The 18,419-nt window shown below is 39.1% G+C and overlaps 1 protein-coding gene across 2 annotated transcripts in view; it reads left to right on the top strand.

Moving 5' to 3' along the window:
• Nucleotides 1-2,721: 2,721 nt before the first annotated feature.
• LOC130916212 (chromatin remodeling regulator CECR2) overlaps nucleotides 2,722-18,419 on the top strand; it is a 62,668-nt gene continuing 46,970 nt past the window's right edge. Inside the window, exons 1-2 of one of the 2 annotated variants that reach the window (XM_057836731.1) lie at nucleotides 2,722-2,837; nucleotides 3,645-3,902. In XM_057836731.1, the coding sequence (XP_057692714.1) occupies nucleotides 3,783-3,902 (120 nt within the window). In that variant the 5' untranslated portion in view covers nucleotides 2,722-2,837; nucleotides 3,645-3,782. Of the gene's footprint in view, nucleotides 2,838-3,620; nucleotides 3,903-18,419 lie in introns of those variants that run through there. The other variant, XM_057836732.1, reaches the window with a different exon arrangement.

Here is an 18,419-nt window from a genome sequence, read left to right as displayed (position 1 = left end):
CCTCCCTCTCATGATGACTGTGGACCACACAGCCCCAGCTACAGCATTAACAGTACTGAAATACAGACAGGTACCTGTTGAGCCAACTAATATCATCACATATTGACATTTCACTCTTAACGTGAATGTTTTAATAGATGTGAAAAGCAAAGACCAAGATGGGTTTAGGCATTTTAATGAACCCTTTATTGGCCTCTTCATTACATAATAGCTCAGCCTCAGCCAACACAAATGTTCCCAGACTGAAATACTGTATATTACCAAGTTAAAAACAAGGCCAATATGAAGGGTGTTGAGTCCGCACCTACAGCTTTATGACGGGGGTGTTTCTGAAAAATTCCACTCACAAAAACAGGAAATATTTGTCATGAACATGTTACTAACACAGAAACCAATCGTTGTTCTAAAACTATTCCTCCCCATTATCTCTTGATTCCTCCTGATTAAATAAATGCTTCTCCCAATGATGTCTTCGCTCAAGGTAATTTGATTTGATTTGTAGTTTTTCACCTGTCTAACCTATGCCTTAGATATTTTTAGAACCGTACTGGATTTTAATGTTTTCCATATTGCTCTATTACCAAGTATCCTTCTTTTAGGAAAGATGATCCCAAGGAGCAAAAATAAGAATTGCGGCCATGGTAATAACTCGAATGGCAACGAGCATTGTTACTGTGCACAGCTGCTGTGGCCCTTTAAGACCATTAAATAATTGTCAGGTTTTCCAATTGATGGTTGGCTTTAAATGAGTAAGAGGTGAAATACTTTCAATTGGCCAGTCATTATGTTGTAACAGTTACTGTACAATGGATGTCCATCAGTTTCTTCTCAATCATATTCTTACATCTTTTGCAATACCCTATATCCAACAATTGTATGTAAATATACAGCTCATGTCACTAGTTTTTTCCATTTTTATTAATTAACACGTATGATTTACTAGTCTAGGGTAGATATACAATGCTGGCCAAAAGTATTGGCACCCCTGCAATTCTGTCAGATAATGCTCAATTTCTCCCAGAAAATGAATGCAATTACAAATGCTTTGGTAGTAATATCTTCATTTATTTTGCTTGCAATGTAAAAACACAAAAGAGAATGGAAAAAACTTAAATCATTATCATTTTACACAAAACTCCAAAAACGGGCTGGACAAAAGTATTGGCACCCTCAGCTTAATACTTGGTAGCACAACCTCTAGACAAAATCACTGCAAACAACTGCTTTCGGTATCCATCAATGAGATTCTTACAATGCTCTGCTGGAATATTAGACCATTCTTCTTCGGCCAACTGCTGCAGGTCTCTTGAGATTTGAAGGGTGCCTTCTCCAAACTGCCATTTTCAGATATCTCCACAGGTGTTCTATGGGATTCAGGTCTGGACTCATTGCTGGCCACTTTAGAGGTCTCCAGTATTTTCTCTCAAACCATTTTCTAGTGCTTTTTAAAGTATGTTTTGCATCATTGTCCTGCTGGAGGACCCATGACCTCTGAGGGAGACCCAGCTTTCTCACAATGGGCCCTACATTATGCTGCAAAATTTGTTGGTAGTCTTCAGACTTCATAATGCCATGCACACGGTCAAGCGGTCCAGTGCCAGAGGCAACAGAGCAACCCCAAAACATCAGGGAACCTCCGCCATGTTTGACTGTGGGGACCGTGTTCTTTGAAGGCCTTGTTTTTTCCCTGTAAACTCTATGTTGATGCCTTTTCCCAAAAAGCTCTACTTTTGTCTCATCTGACCAGAGAAGATACTTCCAAAACATTTTTGGCTTTCTCAGGTAAATTTTGGGAAACTCCAGCCTGGCATTTTTATGTCTCTGGGTCAGAAGTGGGTTCTTCCTGGGTATCCTACCATAGAGTCCCTTTTCATTCAGACGCCGACGGATAGTACGGGTTGACACTGTTGTACCCTCGGACTGCAGGAAAGCTTGAACTTGTTTGGATGCTAGTCGAGGTTCTTTATCCACCATCCGCACAATCTTTCAATGAAATCTCTCACAAATCTTACACCTATTGATGAAACTGTGCACGGTAGACACAGGAACATTCAGGTCTTTGGAGATGGAATTGTAGCCTTGAGATTAACCATGCTTCCTCACAATTTAGCTTCTCAAGTCCTCAGACAAGTCCTCTTCCTTTTCTCCATGCTCAATGCGGTACACACAAGCACACGGGACAGAGGTTGAGTCAACTTTAATCTATTTCAACTGATTGCAAGTGTGATTTAGTTATTGCCACCACCTGTTATGTGCCACAGGTAAGTAACAGGTGCTGTTAATTACATAAATTAGGGAAGCATCACATGATTTTTCAAAGGGTGCCAATACTTTTGTCCGGCCCATTTTTGGAGTTTTGTGTAAAATGATAATGATTTATTTTTTCCCCCATTCTCTTTTGTGTTTTTTTCATTGCAAGCAAAATAAATGAAGATATTACTTCCAAAACATTTGTAATTGCAATCATTTTCTGGGAGAAATTGAGCATTATCTGACAGAATTGCAGGGGTGCCAATACTTTTGGCCAGCAGTGTATAAATATTACTCTGCAACATGTTATTTATGTAAGCCTTTGCAAGTGTTTAAATTGTTCGAATGATTCCTTTTAAAACTTTCCTAGGAAGTTACAATTTTCCAGAATGAGATATTTTTAGAATCGACCCAGGGCACCATGTTGGTGTTTAGCATGACATTACAGGAAGTCTTCATGATAACTGGGCTCCTCCTGCGCCATCAGCAGGTCATACTTTTAATTACAAAATGTTATATGACTACTGCTGGCCTCAAAGAAAGAGGATACTGCTTGGTGACTAGAATTCAGTAGCTCTTGATCCAAGGTAAAAACAATGTTCTAGACGCTGAGAGACTTGCAGGTTGTTTAACGTGTGTCTTCTGCCATGTACTGAAAGTTCTTCCCGGTAGCCTACGTCTTTCTACGTCAGGATACATAAACAATCGGGTGGCCTATTCATATTTTTGGCAAATAAATTGAAATTCTAATAATAGCTGTACAAATTAAGCGAGAGTGGTTGTTTTTTAGTAACTAACTGGGAATCTCAACAGTCGTACTTCAGTGAATTTCATAAATATATGCAATTTGTACTTTGTACGATAGGGGGAGCCTCGATGTTGTGTAATGACAAAATCCTTTAAATCTTGACTAAATCCAAATGTGATCAAATGAATGTTTTGTAACATGCCGTTTGTAACATTGCTTTTGTGGATGTCAGTCTTGAAGTTAGTTGTCCACATTTTTGCTGTACAACTAATTGTGTGAATTCACATAAAGGAAAACAAACAATCAATGATTTCTAATTAAACTCAGAGACAATTACTTGACACAAACCAATTATTGACGCTTTAATCGTTATTTCACCATTGAAAACATCACCTCTAAACGAAGGTCTCACAATCAAGACCAATTGCTATTTAAAAACATTTATGCGTATGTTCAACTGCCAAGATTAAATAAAACACAAGTTACACATGTTAAGATAGTGTGCTATTAGAGACAACAGGCAGTTTGCTTTGTTGATTAGTACTGTAGTAGTAACTTTAAGCCTACGTATGCGTACTCCCCTATCTGACGAATAATGGTATAGCCCGGCCCATCTGTTCACCTCCACTCCTCCTGATTGAAACAGATTGAAGTGCCCGGCGAACAGACATGGCTGAACGTCGTGTTGGAATAATCGAGCAAGTTTGGGCACAAGTGAACTTTTAAACCTTTGACCGCTCTCTAATGTGAGAAGCAAACGCCACATCATTTCTCCAGGCCGAAAATGTCCCAGGGATGTACAGTTTCTGTGGAAGAAGTCCAGTCTTGGTGGGAAGTCCCCGCCATCGCCCACTTCTGTTCGCTGTTCAGGGCAGCGTTCAACCTTCCTGACTTTGAAATAGAGGTAAATGAAAACGTGTGTTCACTCCACTAACACGGTTGTCCATGGTTGTGGAAATAAAGTAGTGTTTGTGTCAGCTTTTGTGTGTTTTCTCGCTGCTGAAGTGCTCAGCTTCGAGTCACCTTAACTGTTCCTTAACTTCCACCCGTTAAGGTTAGCACTACACCGCTAACTTATTAGCCACGCTACAACTTAAATTATTACTGACTAAAGGTCACCGGAGAGGACAGGTCAGGATTGATATATGGAAGCTGAATATAAGGAGTGTTTGTGGTAATGAGTTACGAAGTTACGTGTCGCTGTCATTTAATCGGTGGGTGTTCATAGCAACTACAATTGATATTCCAACAGTTCATCATCGTTCTTGTGGTTCAATGATTGTAATAATCAAATTGTCATTTTTTTATACAGAAATCTCTCGAATCTAGCATGAGTTCGTTTTTTCCAAGTTGGGAAAAAAAAGTGGAACTAATATTGTCAGGTTTGCTTTGAAAGTGTGAAAACCACAATTGGGAACAAGTGTATTCTGGTCTTGTTGTTTGTGACAAAAAGTGAAGTTCACGGCGTGGGTTTGGGACTTTTTATTGTCTTGCATTCGAGAGCCATCTGGCCCCAGGAGCGAGACGCAGATGCTTCTCGGGTATTGTTTGCTCCCCCCGTTTGGGAGGAAGAGAAATGCTTCAAAGTGTGCTTGCCGATCGCGCTTTGAGCGCTCGAACACAATATGTACTAATGCATACGATAGAACTTGATTTGGACAGTTTTTCCATTAAAGGGCGCAATGGCCGTCACTTATGTGTCTCGATTGTTGTGCGGTGAGTTAATCGAAATGGTGGAAATGTGATTGTATGGTTTGAATAAATTGTAATCAACAACATCAATTGCATTTATTGTCCAGTCATCCCACGCCCACCAGAGTGGAGACAATAGCTAATGGGGGTGTCGAGGCTTTGCTTTGTTGTTAAACTTAAATGTGGGATCCGACATCGTTTGAATTGGTTTAATAAAGAGTGTGTATCGTTGCTTTAAACTTCTTTGAAGGAACGCTCAGTTTGGTCATTCGCTTCTCGTCACTGTGACTCACAATTCGTACGCGTATCCCTCAAGCCCACAGTATTGCCCCCCCATTGTGATCGCTGTAGGTGTTTCATCCTTTGATGTCTAAACTCAAGATACGTCATTGAAATGTCAGAACTAAGGCGTCTCTATCGAGTCAGCTCCTACAGGGTGCTGATGTGACTTCCTTAGTCATTTGTGTGGCCATCTCTGGAATGTTTGTTTTAGATACTTTAAAGACTAGGGGTGTGACAAAATATCGAAATGGTGATATATCGTGATACTTTGTATCCCAAAAGGTTATCGATATGCTCCTGCCAAGAATCGAGATGTCGTTTTAAAAAGGAGTCAAGGTTTTTTTTTTTTTAATTTTTTTTTTTTTAAGTTAAACGGAACCAACAAGTTGCTGCCAAAATCTTCTTGCCTGGCACGGCCAGACTGTTCTCCCTGTATTTTTCAAAGACTGAGAGAAAAGTCTGGGAACCAGCCCATTAACGGCCTCTCGAGCAGGTACAAAATCAATCGACAAATAAGATTCGTTTATTTGCGTGACGTGTTCTTAACGAGCAACGTCACTCTTGCGCGTCGGAAGTCGTCTCCACAACAACACAGATGGTGAACAGGAGAGCCGAGAATGTGTTCCAATCCACGGTAAAATCAATTTTAAATTAGCAAAATCACATCGACACGAGTCATTGACAACAGTCTGTCTCGCGCTAGCCATGTTGAATAAACTCCGCTCTCCTCGTATGTTTACTTCCGCGCGCAAGTCCCTCGTCCTGCCCTCGTCGTTTTACTAACGTCACGACTGCCCGTTGCTGATTGGTCCACTCCGCTGTCTGTTTGCTGTGGCTTGCTCCGCCCTGGAAATTGTATCCGCTGAGTGGTGGCTGGAACAGCGGTGAGTCTGGTGTACCAGGCAAAAAAATCTTCCACCATAATAGTGTCTGTTAACTAAGGCTGCCATTGACGGTGCTCGACGCCCAATCCAATTAGACTGGGAACTTTTGTTTATTCAAAACCAGAGCATTCACAGTCATTCGGTCTGATTTCCGGGGCATTTACAGGTCACTTGCTGTTCATTTTAGGGCATTTACAGGTCATTTCCTGTTGAGTTTGAGTCACTGCCTATTTATTTGGGTGATTCCCAGGTCACTTCCTGTTCTGTAACGCAAAATAAACATGAAGTGACCCATAAAATATCCCAAAATTAACGGGGAGTAACTGAAAATCAACAGGAAAATGATCTTAAATGGCCCAAAGTTACCTCATTGGCTGCCACTGAAGGCCATCGACGTTCAATCCGTTTGAAGTGGGAGGGGTGGCAGCGAATGCCTCCCAGTTCAAATGGATTGGACGTCTACTAGTGATAAACTCATTCAAATTCACAGCAGAAGCTTGTTTTTCTGTTTATTAGTTGTTTGTAGAATATCCTATAATGATTTTCTGACCAATGTATCAATAATCATTGTTTTGCCATATCGTCAGATCATCGTTATCGTGAGCTTTGTATTGCAAATTGTATTGTATCGTGAGGTACCAAGATGTTCCCACTCCTATTAAAGACAGCGTAAACAAATACCAGAAATATTAATGGATTAACTTCTAAAATTTTGAATAAATAATATATTTGTATTCAGCTTTCCATGATGGATGTTTGACAGTAGATGCAATGTTTCCTATGGAAATTGAATTTAACCATTTCAGAGTAAGAACTGTCACCATCAGAAAAACTTAATTGTTTTTGATAACATTTGAAGGAAGAGGGGAGTTGTGTGAAGAAGATATTATAAGAAATGGACGTTGGAGAAAATTCTCAACTTAAAGTGAATATTAAACTGCAAACTTAACCCATGGCAAACTTTTAAAGCAAAGAATACGGAGGTATTCTTCGCAATAATCTCCAACAGTGAAAATGTATTTAATAATAAATAAAATGAGAAGACAAGTTGAAATTTTAACCAAATAGAGGCAAGATATGTACAAGTTGATAAAAAAGAAAAGTTACAATGAGTAATTGCCCATTGGTGAACCTGCCACCTGAAAATGGGCAAACATGTTTTGAAAATGTTTTCATTGCCCCATTCTCCCTCATTTGCTCAGTATCTCTTGTAACACAGGCGGTCCAGCTCAATTAACTATCTTTTAAGTGTTCTTTTTCTCACAGAAGGGCCTTGAAAGTAGACTTTTTGAATCCCGCCAGTATTAAAAAAAAAAAAAAAAAAAAAAAAAATAGAAAAACACACACACATTTGAAAGAGTAACTTCAGTAAAAGCGGATTTGGAAAACCAGGGCCATAATACCAATATTCAGCTGGGTAATGTGGTCTCTGCATTTAACAAGGCTATAAAGTATGTGTGGTCACCACTATTACTAATACTGTAAGTATAATAATAATCTTTTTTTTTTTTTTTTTTGTGGAGGGGGCATAGCTCAGTAACTATTTGGGGTGTAAGTTTATAATTTAATAAAATACATTTGTAATCAATCATTTAGTCAGACATCTATTCAAATAATATGTATTGTACGTGTAATATTTGGAATCGTTAAGTATACTTTTTCGACACGTAAGAGTATTTAAGGGCGATTTGAGGACATCCAAAAGTAAACAAAAACACTTGGGCCTACAGTGGAACTGTAGTTCAATGTTCATCTTGGTGGTACCTGGTGATCCAAATATTTTTGCAGGTGGTATACTTTTAGTGTCAAAATTTTAAGAACAACTGATCTACATCATAAAGTTCCTTGAATGTTTTATCATGTCTCACATTCTCTAAATTTGAAAACTTTCTTTTTAACCATAGTGTACGTTTTGCCTGCTGCTTTGACTGCAGGGAAATGTTTTATGTTGAAAACCACTTACTTTACCAGGGTCCCATGCCTCGGCCAAAGGGTTTGGTTTTGGAAATGTAGACATTATTTGTTGGTCACCAACTTTGATAAAAACAGGGACTCATCCAGATGTTTTTTTGTTAGTGGTTCATTCCTAAGTTTACATTATCCATCACGATCACCTTTTTCTGGTAGTCACAGAATACTCGACTAAAAACTAATCATACAAAACTTGGACAAAGTCATGCAACATTTGTTTTAGTGATTTTGGCTTTCCTAATTGTGAAGTTTAATAGATGTTCCCCTGTAAAAGGAAACTGAGTTAAATTTAACGCCGCATACCAGTAACAGGTGAAGCCGGTTTGGTCACTGGTAGTGTTAAGTGACACACTTGGAACTGTCATTTACCTATACCTGTACCTTATCTGTTTTCATGGTTTAAATTGTAAATTTGTATCAGTTAGTTTGAGTCTTGTTTAAACACATTAATAATCAAAAACAAGTTAACAGGATGTTATTTGTCAAAGTTCTATTTGTTTGTTTGTTCCTTTGGTTGTGTGAGTTGGCTCCCATCTGCATTCACGTATCCATAGGTGTAAGTCAGTTGTCACACAATGGGGTTTAAGTGATTTTATTCAGATCTGACCGCATGGTGTCAATATTGTGTTATAATGTGTGTCCCTTGTAGTGATCCTGAAAAGTTTTTTTTGGACTCCTGTTCTCCTCTGTTTTTGTTAACATGACATAGTCGTGCAAGAGAGAAATGGACAGCAGAGTTAAAAAACTGTTTCTCTGTGGCAAAATGTGCTTCAGTGTTTTGAAAGAGTTTTGTCAACACATTTCCTCATTTTGCAAATGCCTGCAGGTTGGCATCTAGTAGACAGTTACTTTTTTGGAAGCACGACAATTGCGCTAGTGATGATAAATGACAACATTTCAAAACCTTTTTGGACAGGTGTTCAGAGAGACTTCATAAACACTGAAAAATAAATTCCGTTTATAGTCTTTGTTGGATATTAGAAAATCGATAAAACTTAAAACCTATTCAACAATTGACCCCTTTTTGTTGTCGTTTTAGACTTATGTTCCATACTTGGAATGTAGACAAGCGGTCCAGTCTACCACTGCTATTGTGATTGTTGGTTTGTCTTCCCTTTATCAGGTTATGGTCAGGAACAATAACGTGATTTAACTTTTGATCGTGTATAACAGAAAATAAGGGGATTGTATAATACATTACTACAGACTTTAAACAAACTTCTTTTGACGGTGCCTTCATATTTGTGTCCACAAAATGCTTTATAATTTGGCTGATGTTTTGTCATCTCTAGAGCCTTGCATCAATCCACCTCGCTTCCATGTCCAGACGTTATGCCACCACTTGTCTGCTAAGCCTTTAACAGAACCTATGCCCTATCCTATTCTGTCTCTAGCACTTTCCCCGTCAGTGAGCCCCAGCCACTGGCATTACCATGACTAAACCCCAGATGGTGGTTATTTCTTTCCCTTCCCCCTGAAAGTTGGAGGCTTTCTACTCTGACTCGTTAGCACTTCCTTCTGCAGTGATTTTTACAAATATATGTTTTATGAAGCCCTGTGATTATACAGTATGTTTAGTCACATCAGATTTGGTAAATATGTGAAAACTGCGTGTGGGGAAGCCTAGGGTTTTGTATTAGTAGTCTACAAGGCAAAAGGATTAGCAGAGGTGAAGACAATAAAGCTTTAAGTGTTCAACAAAATGGATGACGGGTTTCTCGCTCACGAATTAAAGTTTTTGAATAATAGGTATCTGTTAGTGTTGCACCAACACTAGTATCAGAAGGGGCCTAGATACTCCATTAATATGCAGGCATCGGCTAAAACTAAATAATAACACACTGATGCTGCGCAATATGTACTCTTTGAGATTTAGTTTCCAACCACTTGTCACCCTTCCCAAGATGGCTACCAGTTACAAATGCCGCTTTAAAAGAAGCAGTGCTTGTTGCTAGGCCTGTCACGATAACAAATTTTAGTGTGCGATAATTATCTCATAAATGATTGCGATATTATTGTGCCCCCCCCCCAATTTTTTAAAAACCAATTTACAATAACACAATGAGAATACAGTATATATTAATAGATCAAGTACACCCATTTAAACGTGCTAAAAAATCACAACTAAAAACAATAGACCATGCCTCTTAAGTAAAAGACAACAATATTAATACCGCACAGAAACACAGAATAAGTAAAATGTGTTTTTCAAGAAATAAAAAATACAATTGCAGTTAATAACTTAAGCATTTCCCCTCATAGCTTCTGCAATGGTGTTCCATAGGGATGCAACGATACAGTTAAGTCACGGTTCGGTATGATTTTCGATCCGATTCAATACATTTAATGCTTTTTTTTTTTTTTTTTTTTTTTTGCAAACGAGCAAAAATCGCCATCATATAAACATGCATTTTAGTGCATAATACAGTGCCCTACATAATTATTGGATTTATAATAATTATGTGTTTTTTAGCTTCTAATAATTTTTTTCTAAATAATATGGGATCTTAATGGAAAAAAAGAGAAAAATCCAACCTTCAATACAAGTGCATTTATTCAGTGGGGAAAAAATCCCACATAAAGAAATAATTATTTGACATCAAATAATGTGTGTCACAATTATTAGCACCCCTGGTGTTAATACTTTGTACAACCCGCTTTTGCCAACAAAACAGCACCTAATCTTCTCCTATAATGTTTCACAAGATGAGAAAAGACAGAAAGGGGGATCTTCAGCCATTCCTCTTTGCAGAATCTCTCTAAATCATCCAGAGACCTGGGTCCTCTCCTCTGTACTCTCCTCTTCAGCTCACCCCACAGGTTTTCAATGGGGTTGAGGTGTGGGGACTGAGATGGCCATGGGAGGAGCTTGATTTTGTGTCTGGTGAACCATTTCTGTGTAGATTTGGCCATATGTTTAGGGTCATTGTCTTGCTGAAAGACCCAGTGACGACCCATCTTTAACTTTCGGGCAGAGGGCAACAGATTTTGATTTAAAATGTCCTGGTATTTCAAAGCATTCATGATGCCATGCACCCTAACAAGCTTCCCAGGGCCTTTGGAAGCGAAACAGCCCCACAGCATCACTGACCCACCTCCATACTTCACAGTGGGTACTATGAGGTGCTTTTCATGCGCATCTTTCGTGGCACGCCAGACCCACTTAGAGTGTTTGTTGCCAAAAAGCTCAAGGTCTCATCTGACCAAAGCACACGGTCCCAGTTGAAGCCCCAATACCGCTTGGCGAACTCCAGACGTTTGCGTTTATGATTGTGAGTGAGGAAAGGTTTTCTCCGTGCATGCCTCCCAAACAGCTTGTTGGCTTGTAGACAGCCAGGTATTTTTTTTTTTTTATTGCTTCTTCTTCTACGCACGTGACGTCAGTGCGTTGTCCCGTATTAAAAGGAGTCCGGGCAAAATGTGATGATTAGAGGTGGCAAAAATAAACGATTCGTCGAGGTGAATAAAATTACTCAGATCAGTTTTTAAACTCGATTTGCTCGAGTATTCGTTTCAGCTCTAGTTTAAGTGTCACCTTTTAACAATACAAACAAACAAGGGCAATTTTTTTCTTTGCCTTTTCTATTTAGCTTTTTATTGTCTTTGTCTTTTGCAATTGCCTTTGCTTTTACTGAAAGGAATGGTCTGTCAATCAAATGGTGGGCTCTGAATCTTGACCTGATCCGGGGGGGGCGGGCATTTTGAACATCCGAACATGTTACAGTACAGTACCGTTTACAGTACTTCCGCTTTTTCCTTGTTGCGGAGTATAAAAAATATATATTTTAGTTTTTTTTGACAAAACTATTCTATTTCTGGATTATTTTCTCACTTTTTAGTAGTGTTGCACCTATACCATTTTTGGCCCCGATACCTGGCTGTGCAGTATCGGCCGATACCACTCCATTTAAAATGTTTATATATACAGTATATGAAGTGCTACATACTTGGATGTGAAATCATTGCTATCATGGCTGTGTCAGGCTGCTGCTTACCTTTGTGAAACAGGTAAAAGAGTAATACAAGGTGACTACAATAGAGCTTATTGCACACCTGGTGTGGGTGACAATAGTTGAATAAATTGGCTCTCAAAGGCCAAAATAGTGCCAAAGTCATGAAATTAAAATATGTATAACACTTGCCCACCAGTAAGAAAGTAAAAATACATTAATAATAATATTAATATTAATTTGACAATAATAATTGACCACAGCATAATGTCTATCAGCCTCACTCTCTGTGCACCAGACATGCACACGCACAACTTAGCTTAGCTTATTTTACGGCACTTTTGAAACAGGTCACACATTGCTGCGGCATTTTTTTCAATGAAAGACAAGAAAAGTAAAGTAGACTAATTTTACTTTTGACTTGCTGCTCCAGTTGTGCAGCATGTGCTCTATTGCTCCTGCAATAGCTTTGCCGGTGTGTGATCCCTTGAACTCATTCGCATGAAGTACTACGCTTTCCAGCATGAATATTTCCAAGTCCACGCAGTCGGCTGTCAAGCTAAGCGGGGAAAGTTGGGAGTCTTGGCTGCTCCAGTTGTCTGTTGTAAAGTCTTTCTCTTGCTAGCAGTTGCTGCCTCAAAACTCTTTGTGTTCTTTCATATGTTTCGTCCTCAAAAGTTTTATCAGGTTTGAGGTGTTGAAACTGGACCATTTTACTTCACCTCTCTCGAAACATTCAGGCCGCAAATCTTACATGCAGCCACTGTAGTGGACTGAGTTTCAATGCTAAAATATTGCCAGACTGCCGACATGTTCTTCTTCTGGGTTGTTTTTCCTTCGTATGAAAACGCTGCCTGGGCATTGGTTATGGCTATTGGCCCGCTCTCATTAGTCTGGAGCAGGTCAACAGCGATAGCTGCTTGGCATGCAAAGTGATCACGTGTGATCACACAACACAGAGTGCAGTGACTGTCAGGAGGAAAAAAAGCTGTGTTCTGTGTTTACCGTTAAATGGTATCGGAGTCCTGTTTGTTGGTACTCGCTGATACCACCATTTCGGCTGGATCACCCCCCCGCCCTTCCGATACTGGTGTTGGTGCATCTTTACTGTTTAGCCCTTAAAAAATACACATATACAGTCATGTGAAAAGATTAGGACACCTCATTAAATATTCAGTTCTTTATTAAGAAATGTTCACATAGCAATGTCTGATCTTGATTTTATGTATGGAAAAGAAAGTGATTTAATTAAAGGTAAACAACAAAAAATAACATTGTTTTACTCATTAAACAAAATGTATCAACAAAAATGCATATTCTAACTGAGGAAAAACACAGGACACTCTACCACCTAATAGCTAGTGTTAAATAACTTCTGTGAGACGCTTTTTAGAGCCATCTACCAGTCTTTGAAATCGGTCTGAAGAAAGTTTGTTCCACTCCTCAAAGCAGAATACTTTCAGCTGTAAGACGCTTGAGGGGTTTCTTGTATGTACAGCCCGTTACAAGTCACCCCACAGCATCTCAATGGGATTAAGATCTGGGCTTTGACTCGGCCATTTATTCCTCAGCAGAAATGTCATTTATTCAAAATGACATTTTACAGAAAGTTATAAAAAATGTTTTTTTCCCCCCAGTTTTAATTTAGTTGTATTACTTGAATCTCTCAAGATTGTTAAAATTGATATAAAATATCCATATGACCAAATATGTTACAAAACACACAGGCTTCCATAGCGTGTCCTCTTAATTTTTTCACCTGACTGTATGCATGTATGTGTGTGTGTGTGCAGATTATATATCTATATATATAATTATAAATCTCTATCTTAAAATTAAAACCTGATCCTTTTCACCCGATTCCAATCCTCTGAACAATGGCGCTGTCGGCCCAATTTCCGATCATGTGATTGGATCGTGGACATCCCTACCAAATACTGTAGCATACTGGCATGGTATTGTCCTTTTCTTTGTCATTTTGTTTTTACGTAAAATTCGCGTATGAACTATGAAACCAACTATCTACTACATGATTGGGAGCACACTCGTGCAGCGGACTGGGGGCCGCAGGTACGCCACTCTGAACCAACTATGGCAACATAAAAACATAAAATACATAAAAATATGTATTTCAAATTGTTTTACAAGATTATTTCTGTTGGGATGTACTTGATCAAAACCTTCTTTCCCGCCAAAGATACAAACTACAGTATGACCTGTCGACCATTTGACAGTGGCATGAAGGCTCGCAATAATTACCCACCTATTCTCTTGTCATTTGGCTCATCTCTCACAACCTTTTTTTCTACCATCCCTCCCACTGACATCTCCAACTGAGCTCATGTGATAGCCAGTGAGTCACAAACGTCTGGCACTTTTAACACATTAGGCTACAAATACAGATGAGAAGACAACGTTTCGTACACTGAGTACCCCTAAAAGATATATATATATATTTTGATACGCTATCTTGTATACAATATAGTTGTTGAGTGTTTTATAAAGGCTATAGACCCTCCCCCAAGTTGTGACTGACAAGAGAGGCCTGTGGTACATGCATCAGATGGTTTCAGATGGGGGAGGAAGAGGGGCATATACACAAGGGTTTGTCTTAGCCAGCCCCATTGTTGCAGCTCCCCATGGTTCCTTCTCTCTGTCTCCAGTCTGGGGATGACTTCCCTTCACTGTTGAAAAGACTCTTGTCTTTGGTTTTGGTTGTAAAGCTAAGATAAGAGGCAAGTCGTGTGAATGTTAACAAACTAGGAATTATCCAAATGGGAGGCCCGGACAACTTTTCATGGAAGTTAAATGTTAAATAGTTAAGTTAAATACATTGGCTAATATGTATTCAACTAGAAAGGTCATCATTAGGGCCATATTCTTCATTATCAGATTGCATTAAATTGCCATGAGCCCCTGAAGGCTGTATAATTAGTTCAGTCTTAACGTGCCTTTGACAGAAAGTAAAATTTAGCCAAAACTTCATTTGGACAATTGCTGTTCCACTTCGGCATGTGGTTTCACTACATGCCATAACAGAGGACACACTCTTTGGAAAGAAGGATTTTAATCAACATTTTAATTAACATAAGAACAATTATGCCAATTACAACATAACCAGTATTGGGCACGTTACTTTAAAAAAGTAATTAGTTATAGGTACTCACCACTTCTTCCAAAAAGTAACTGAGTTAGTAACTGAATTACTCTATAGTAAAAGTAACTAGTTACCAGTGAAAGTAACTGTTTCCGTTACTTCAAAAGAAAGTTGTATGTCAAAGAATTAGAAAATTTCTGAGCAGTATTCGAGTCAGTTGAATAGAAAAGAACAGACTGGTAGTTGTGTTATAGAATCTTTTAATATTTATTGCACCTCGGCAGCTACAGATTTATCCCACATTTGAAGGGCAACAAAAATAAACAGATTTGAATTGCTTACCACAGATGTCGACAAAAGCTTTGCCCCGGGACATAAATTACACTTTACATCCACGTTCTTTCCTTTAATTTCGACCAACTTGAAATAGTGTTATATCTCCACCTCGTAAAGGACAAATTTTCCACTGAATGGTCTACCATCATATCCCTCTGCATCTGTTTTACGTGTGTGTGTTTGCCGCACACGCTGTTCCGGTGTTCGGCCATTCCATACTACGCGGCGAAACGTCCTACACAATGCTCAGCGCGCTTGCGCAAGCATCCGCACGCATGCACACATTGGTTAGAAGCGGCGAGTACTCACTATTTTTGTTTTTTAGTTTTTTAGAACATTTTCATTGCCTCAAAAATACCTTTTGCATGTATTACCCTCTCATACTTTAAACCGTTGTTTTTTTTGTGTTAGCTTTGAAGTACAGTAGTTTACCACATTAGTCACGTAGCGTATTTAAACCGTCCTTATTTGATAAAACTACATTTAAGTATTTTCTTAAGGCATTTTTTAGTACCTTCTGCCTGTATGCGTCAAAACAAAACAAGTTTGGAGCGCATGGTAGTACTTTGGGTGTCAAATTCGACTAATGTAGACGTTTCGCCGATGTAGGCGATTTTGGCAAAACACCGGTTTGTGTGTGAAAACACCGGCTCTGGAGTACGTGCGCTATTAGGCTCCTCAAGCGTTTACGCCACAGAATGGGGGATCACGTGAGATTTGACAACAACGCAGCCATATTGGAAGCAGGTCTGGGTCGCGGGACATTAAACTTTAACTTGCCAGTTCGATAAAGAGACAAACTCGTTAATAAGGTGAAGAACAGATATGTGATCAAACTTAAGGATGTGAACAATGTTGACCCTTACGAGCAAGCCGAAGACAACTGGAGTAAAGATGTTGACGGGCTTCCACATTTACGCGAAATGGACATTCTGCTGTATTTATTGCTTTGTGTATGTTACCAAACTCATCAGTGATTCCGAAATTACAAATCGCTACGAACAGTTTTGCTGCTGATGGGTACGGGACCTGCACATTATGACCGTATCAAACAGCCACTCCATCGTTCTTGCGAAGGTAGGCTATGTGTGTTTACTATTATCATTGCCATGAACCTGAACGCACCCCAAGTCTTGGATGACAAATAAACAGAGCAGAGTAGACTTGCTACAGCTGGTAGTTACTTTAATTTATTCAAAGTAACGCACCGCTTTTGACCATCAGTAACGGTAACGGCATTGTAACGGCAGAAAAAATTAGTTAGATTACCCCGTTACTGAAAAAATAACGGCGTTATTTATAGCGCGTTATTCCCAACACTGAACATAACTGAGTTTCATGCAATGCTTGCTTGACTCGTATCTTGAAAGTTAGGTTGTTGATGGAACCTAGAACACAAAATTGCCATTTTTATGAAAATTTGTTGGTGCAAAAGTGAACACGCCTCTAACAAAAGCTTTCAATACCCCAATGTAAGACTAAGTGTGCCGTCAGTGGATGCTTTCCTCCCTGGCACAAGTGCAATATTGTCGTTTACTTAGCCATCAAGCTGTGTCGCAAAGTTTCTGCCACCGATCCTTCTCGCGTGTATGCGTTTTATGTTATTTGGGCTTTTTCTGGAAGAGATACTGCTGGTCGCAACAATGACGCAGCATGTCTGGTAGGCACCTCAAGCAGTCATGTGGTGTCTCATGCAGCATCTGCCAAAAATGGATGTATCCTAGTAGAGGTGTAACAATTAATTGATTAATAGACAACTCATCGATTAGCAATTTAATCGACAACTATTTGGATAACTGGTTAATAGAGGCGTGCGAAATTTCCGATTCTTAGATTATTCGCGATTCGGCCGTGGAAGATTCGAGAACGATTCACAAATATCCAAATTCCGGTTATTGAATTATACCAGGTAAAGCGGAAGTAAAACACAGTCAGAGCGGTCTTTGGGACGCAATGAGGAACGGACCGAGAGTAAATATCATGTTCAACTCATGCCGCTAGATAAAAAAACAATCATACCTGACTGCGGCTGACAGCCGCTACAAACAACGCCCAATTGCTAGTTGCTACAAACATACGGCTACAGTAGATATATATATATATATATATGTAGAACTAGATGCAAAATGACAGACGACGTTGGTGTTAGAACATGTATTATTGAAAAGAGATGCGAAATGACACTTTCCGGCGTAAGTAAATAGCCGCCATCTTAAAGCGGTAGACCTCTCTAGAAGGCTCTGTTGTAGCGAACCTAATTAACTTTTTATCTAAAATACTCCTAAATCAGCAGAATCTTGTCTTGAATCTATCTTTAAATGATGAAATAGTTTTAAAACTTTGACAAAAGTAGACAGAAGGGAAATTATGGAATAACGGGAGCAATTTTAACAACTGTAACAGTTGATTCACAACATTAAATTAATTGAATGTAGTTTAAAGAGCATACGACATGAGAAAAAGTCTTAAATGGCATTATTATGTGAATTAGAATCATATTTTGAGACAATTCGACTATATACAACAATTTAGCAAAGCGCAGATAACGAGAAATTAGTCTTTTAATCTGCTGATTAGCCACGCCTACCATTATAGGGCTTTAGCGTCCCCAACAGGTGGATGACGTCAGCGGTAGACTGGGCTCATCGGTCTTACTATTCAGCCCATTGAGGGGGAATTATTCAGAACAAGGAAAACGCGACGAAGAGAGCCACAAAACGTCATTGTTTCAGTCTCTCTACTCCAATATTTTTACAGGATATTCTTTTTATCCAAGTATTTATCCCCATTAGCTATATAAATGGCTTGAGAAGGACCAGTCAGCCCGTCGAGGGGGAACTATTCACAACGAGGAAAACGCGACGAAGAGAGCTGCAAAATGTCATTGTTTCTGTCTCTGTACTTCAATATTTTTACAAGATGTTCTTTTTATCCAAGTATTTTCCCCAATTGCTAAATAAACGGCATGGTCATGACACAAATAACAGTCTTGTGCTAAATGGAATATGAAATAATAAAAATACATTTATTCAGGACGACATGGCAAAATTACTGCATAATGGTCAAAACTGTCGACTTCACCTTTACTGTCGCACCTCCCAACGATATTTTATGACACCTAAATCGGACATACTGTATGTCATTTCCCTTCCCCGGCTTCGGAGAATGTAAACAAACCAAAAGGCGTGACAGCTAGCCGACATGCTAAC

This window comes from Corythoichthys intestinalis, chromosome 5, assembly GCF_030265065.1.
Source record: "Corythoichthys intestinalis isolate RoL2023-P3 chromosome 5, ASM3026506v1, whole genome shotgun sequence".
Classification (NCBI taxonomy): Eukaryota; Metazoa; Chordata; class Actinopteri; order Syngnathiformes; family Syngnathidae; genus Corythoichthys; species Corythoichthys intestinalis.
This window is presented reverse-complemented; position numbering and strand designations above follow the sequence as displayed.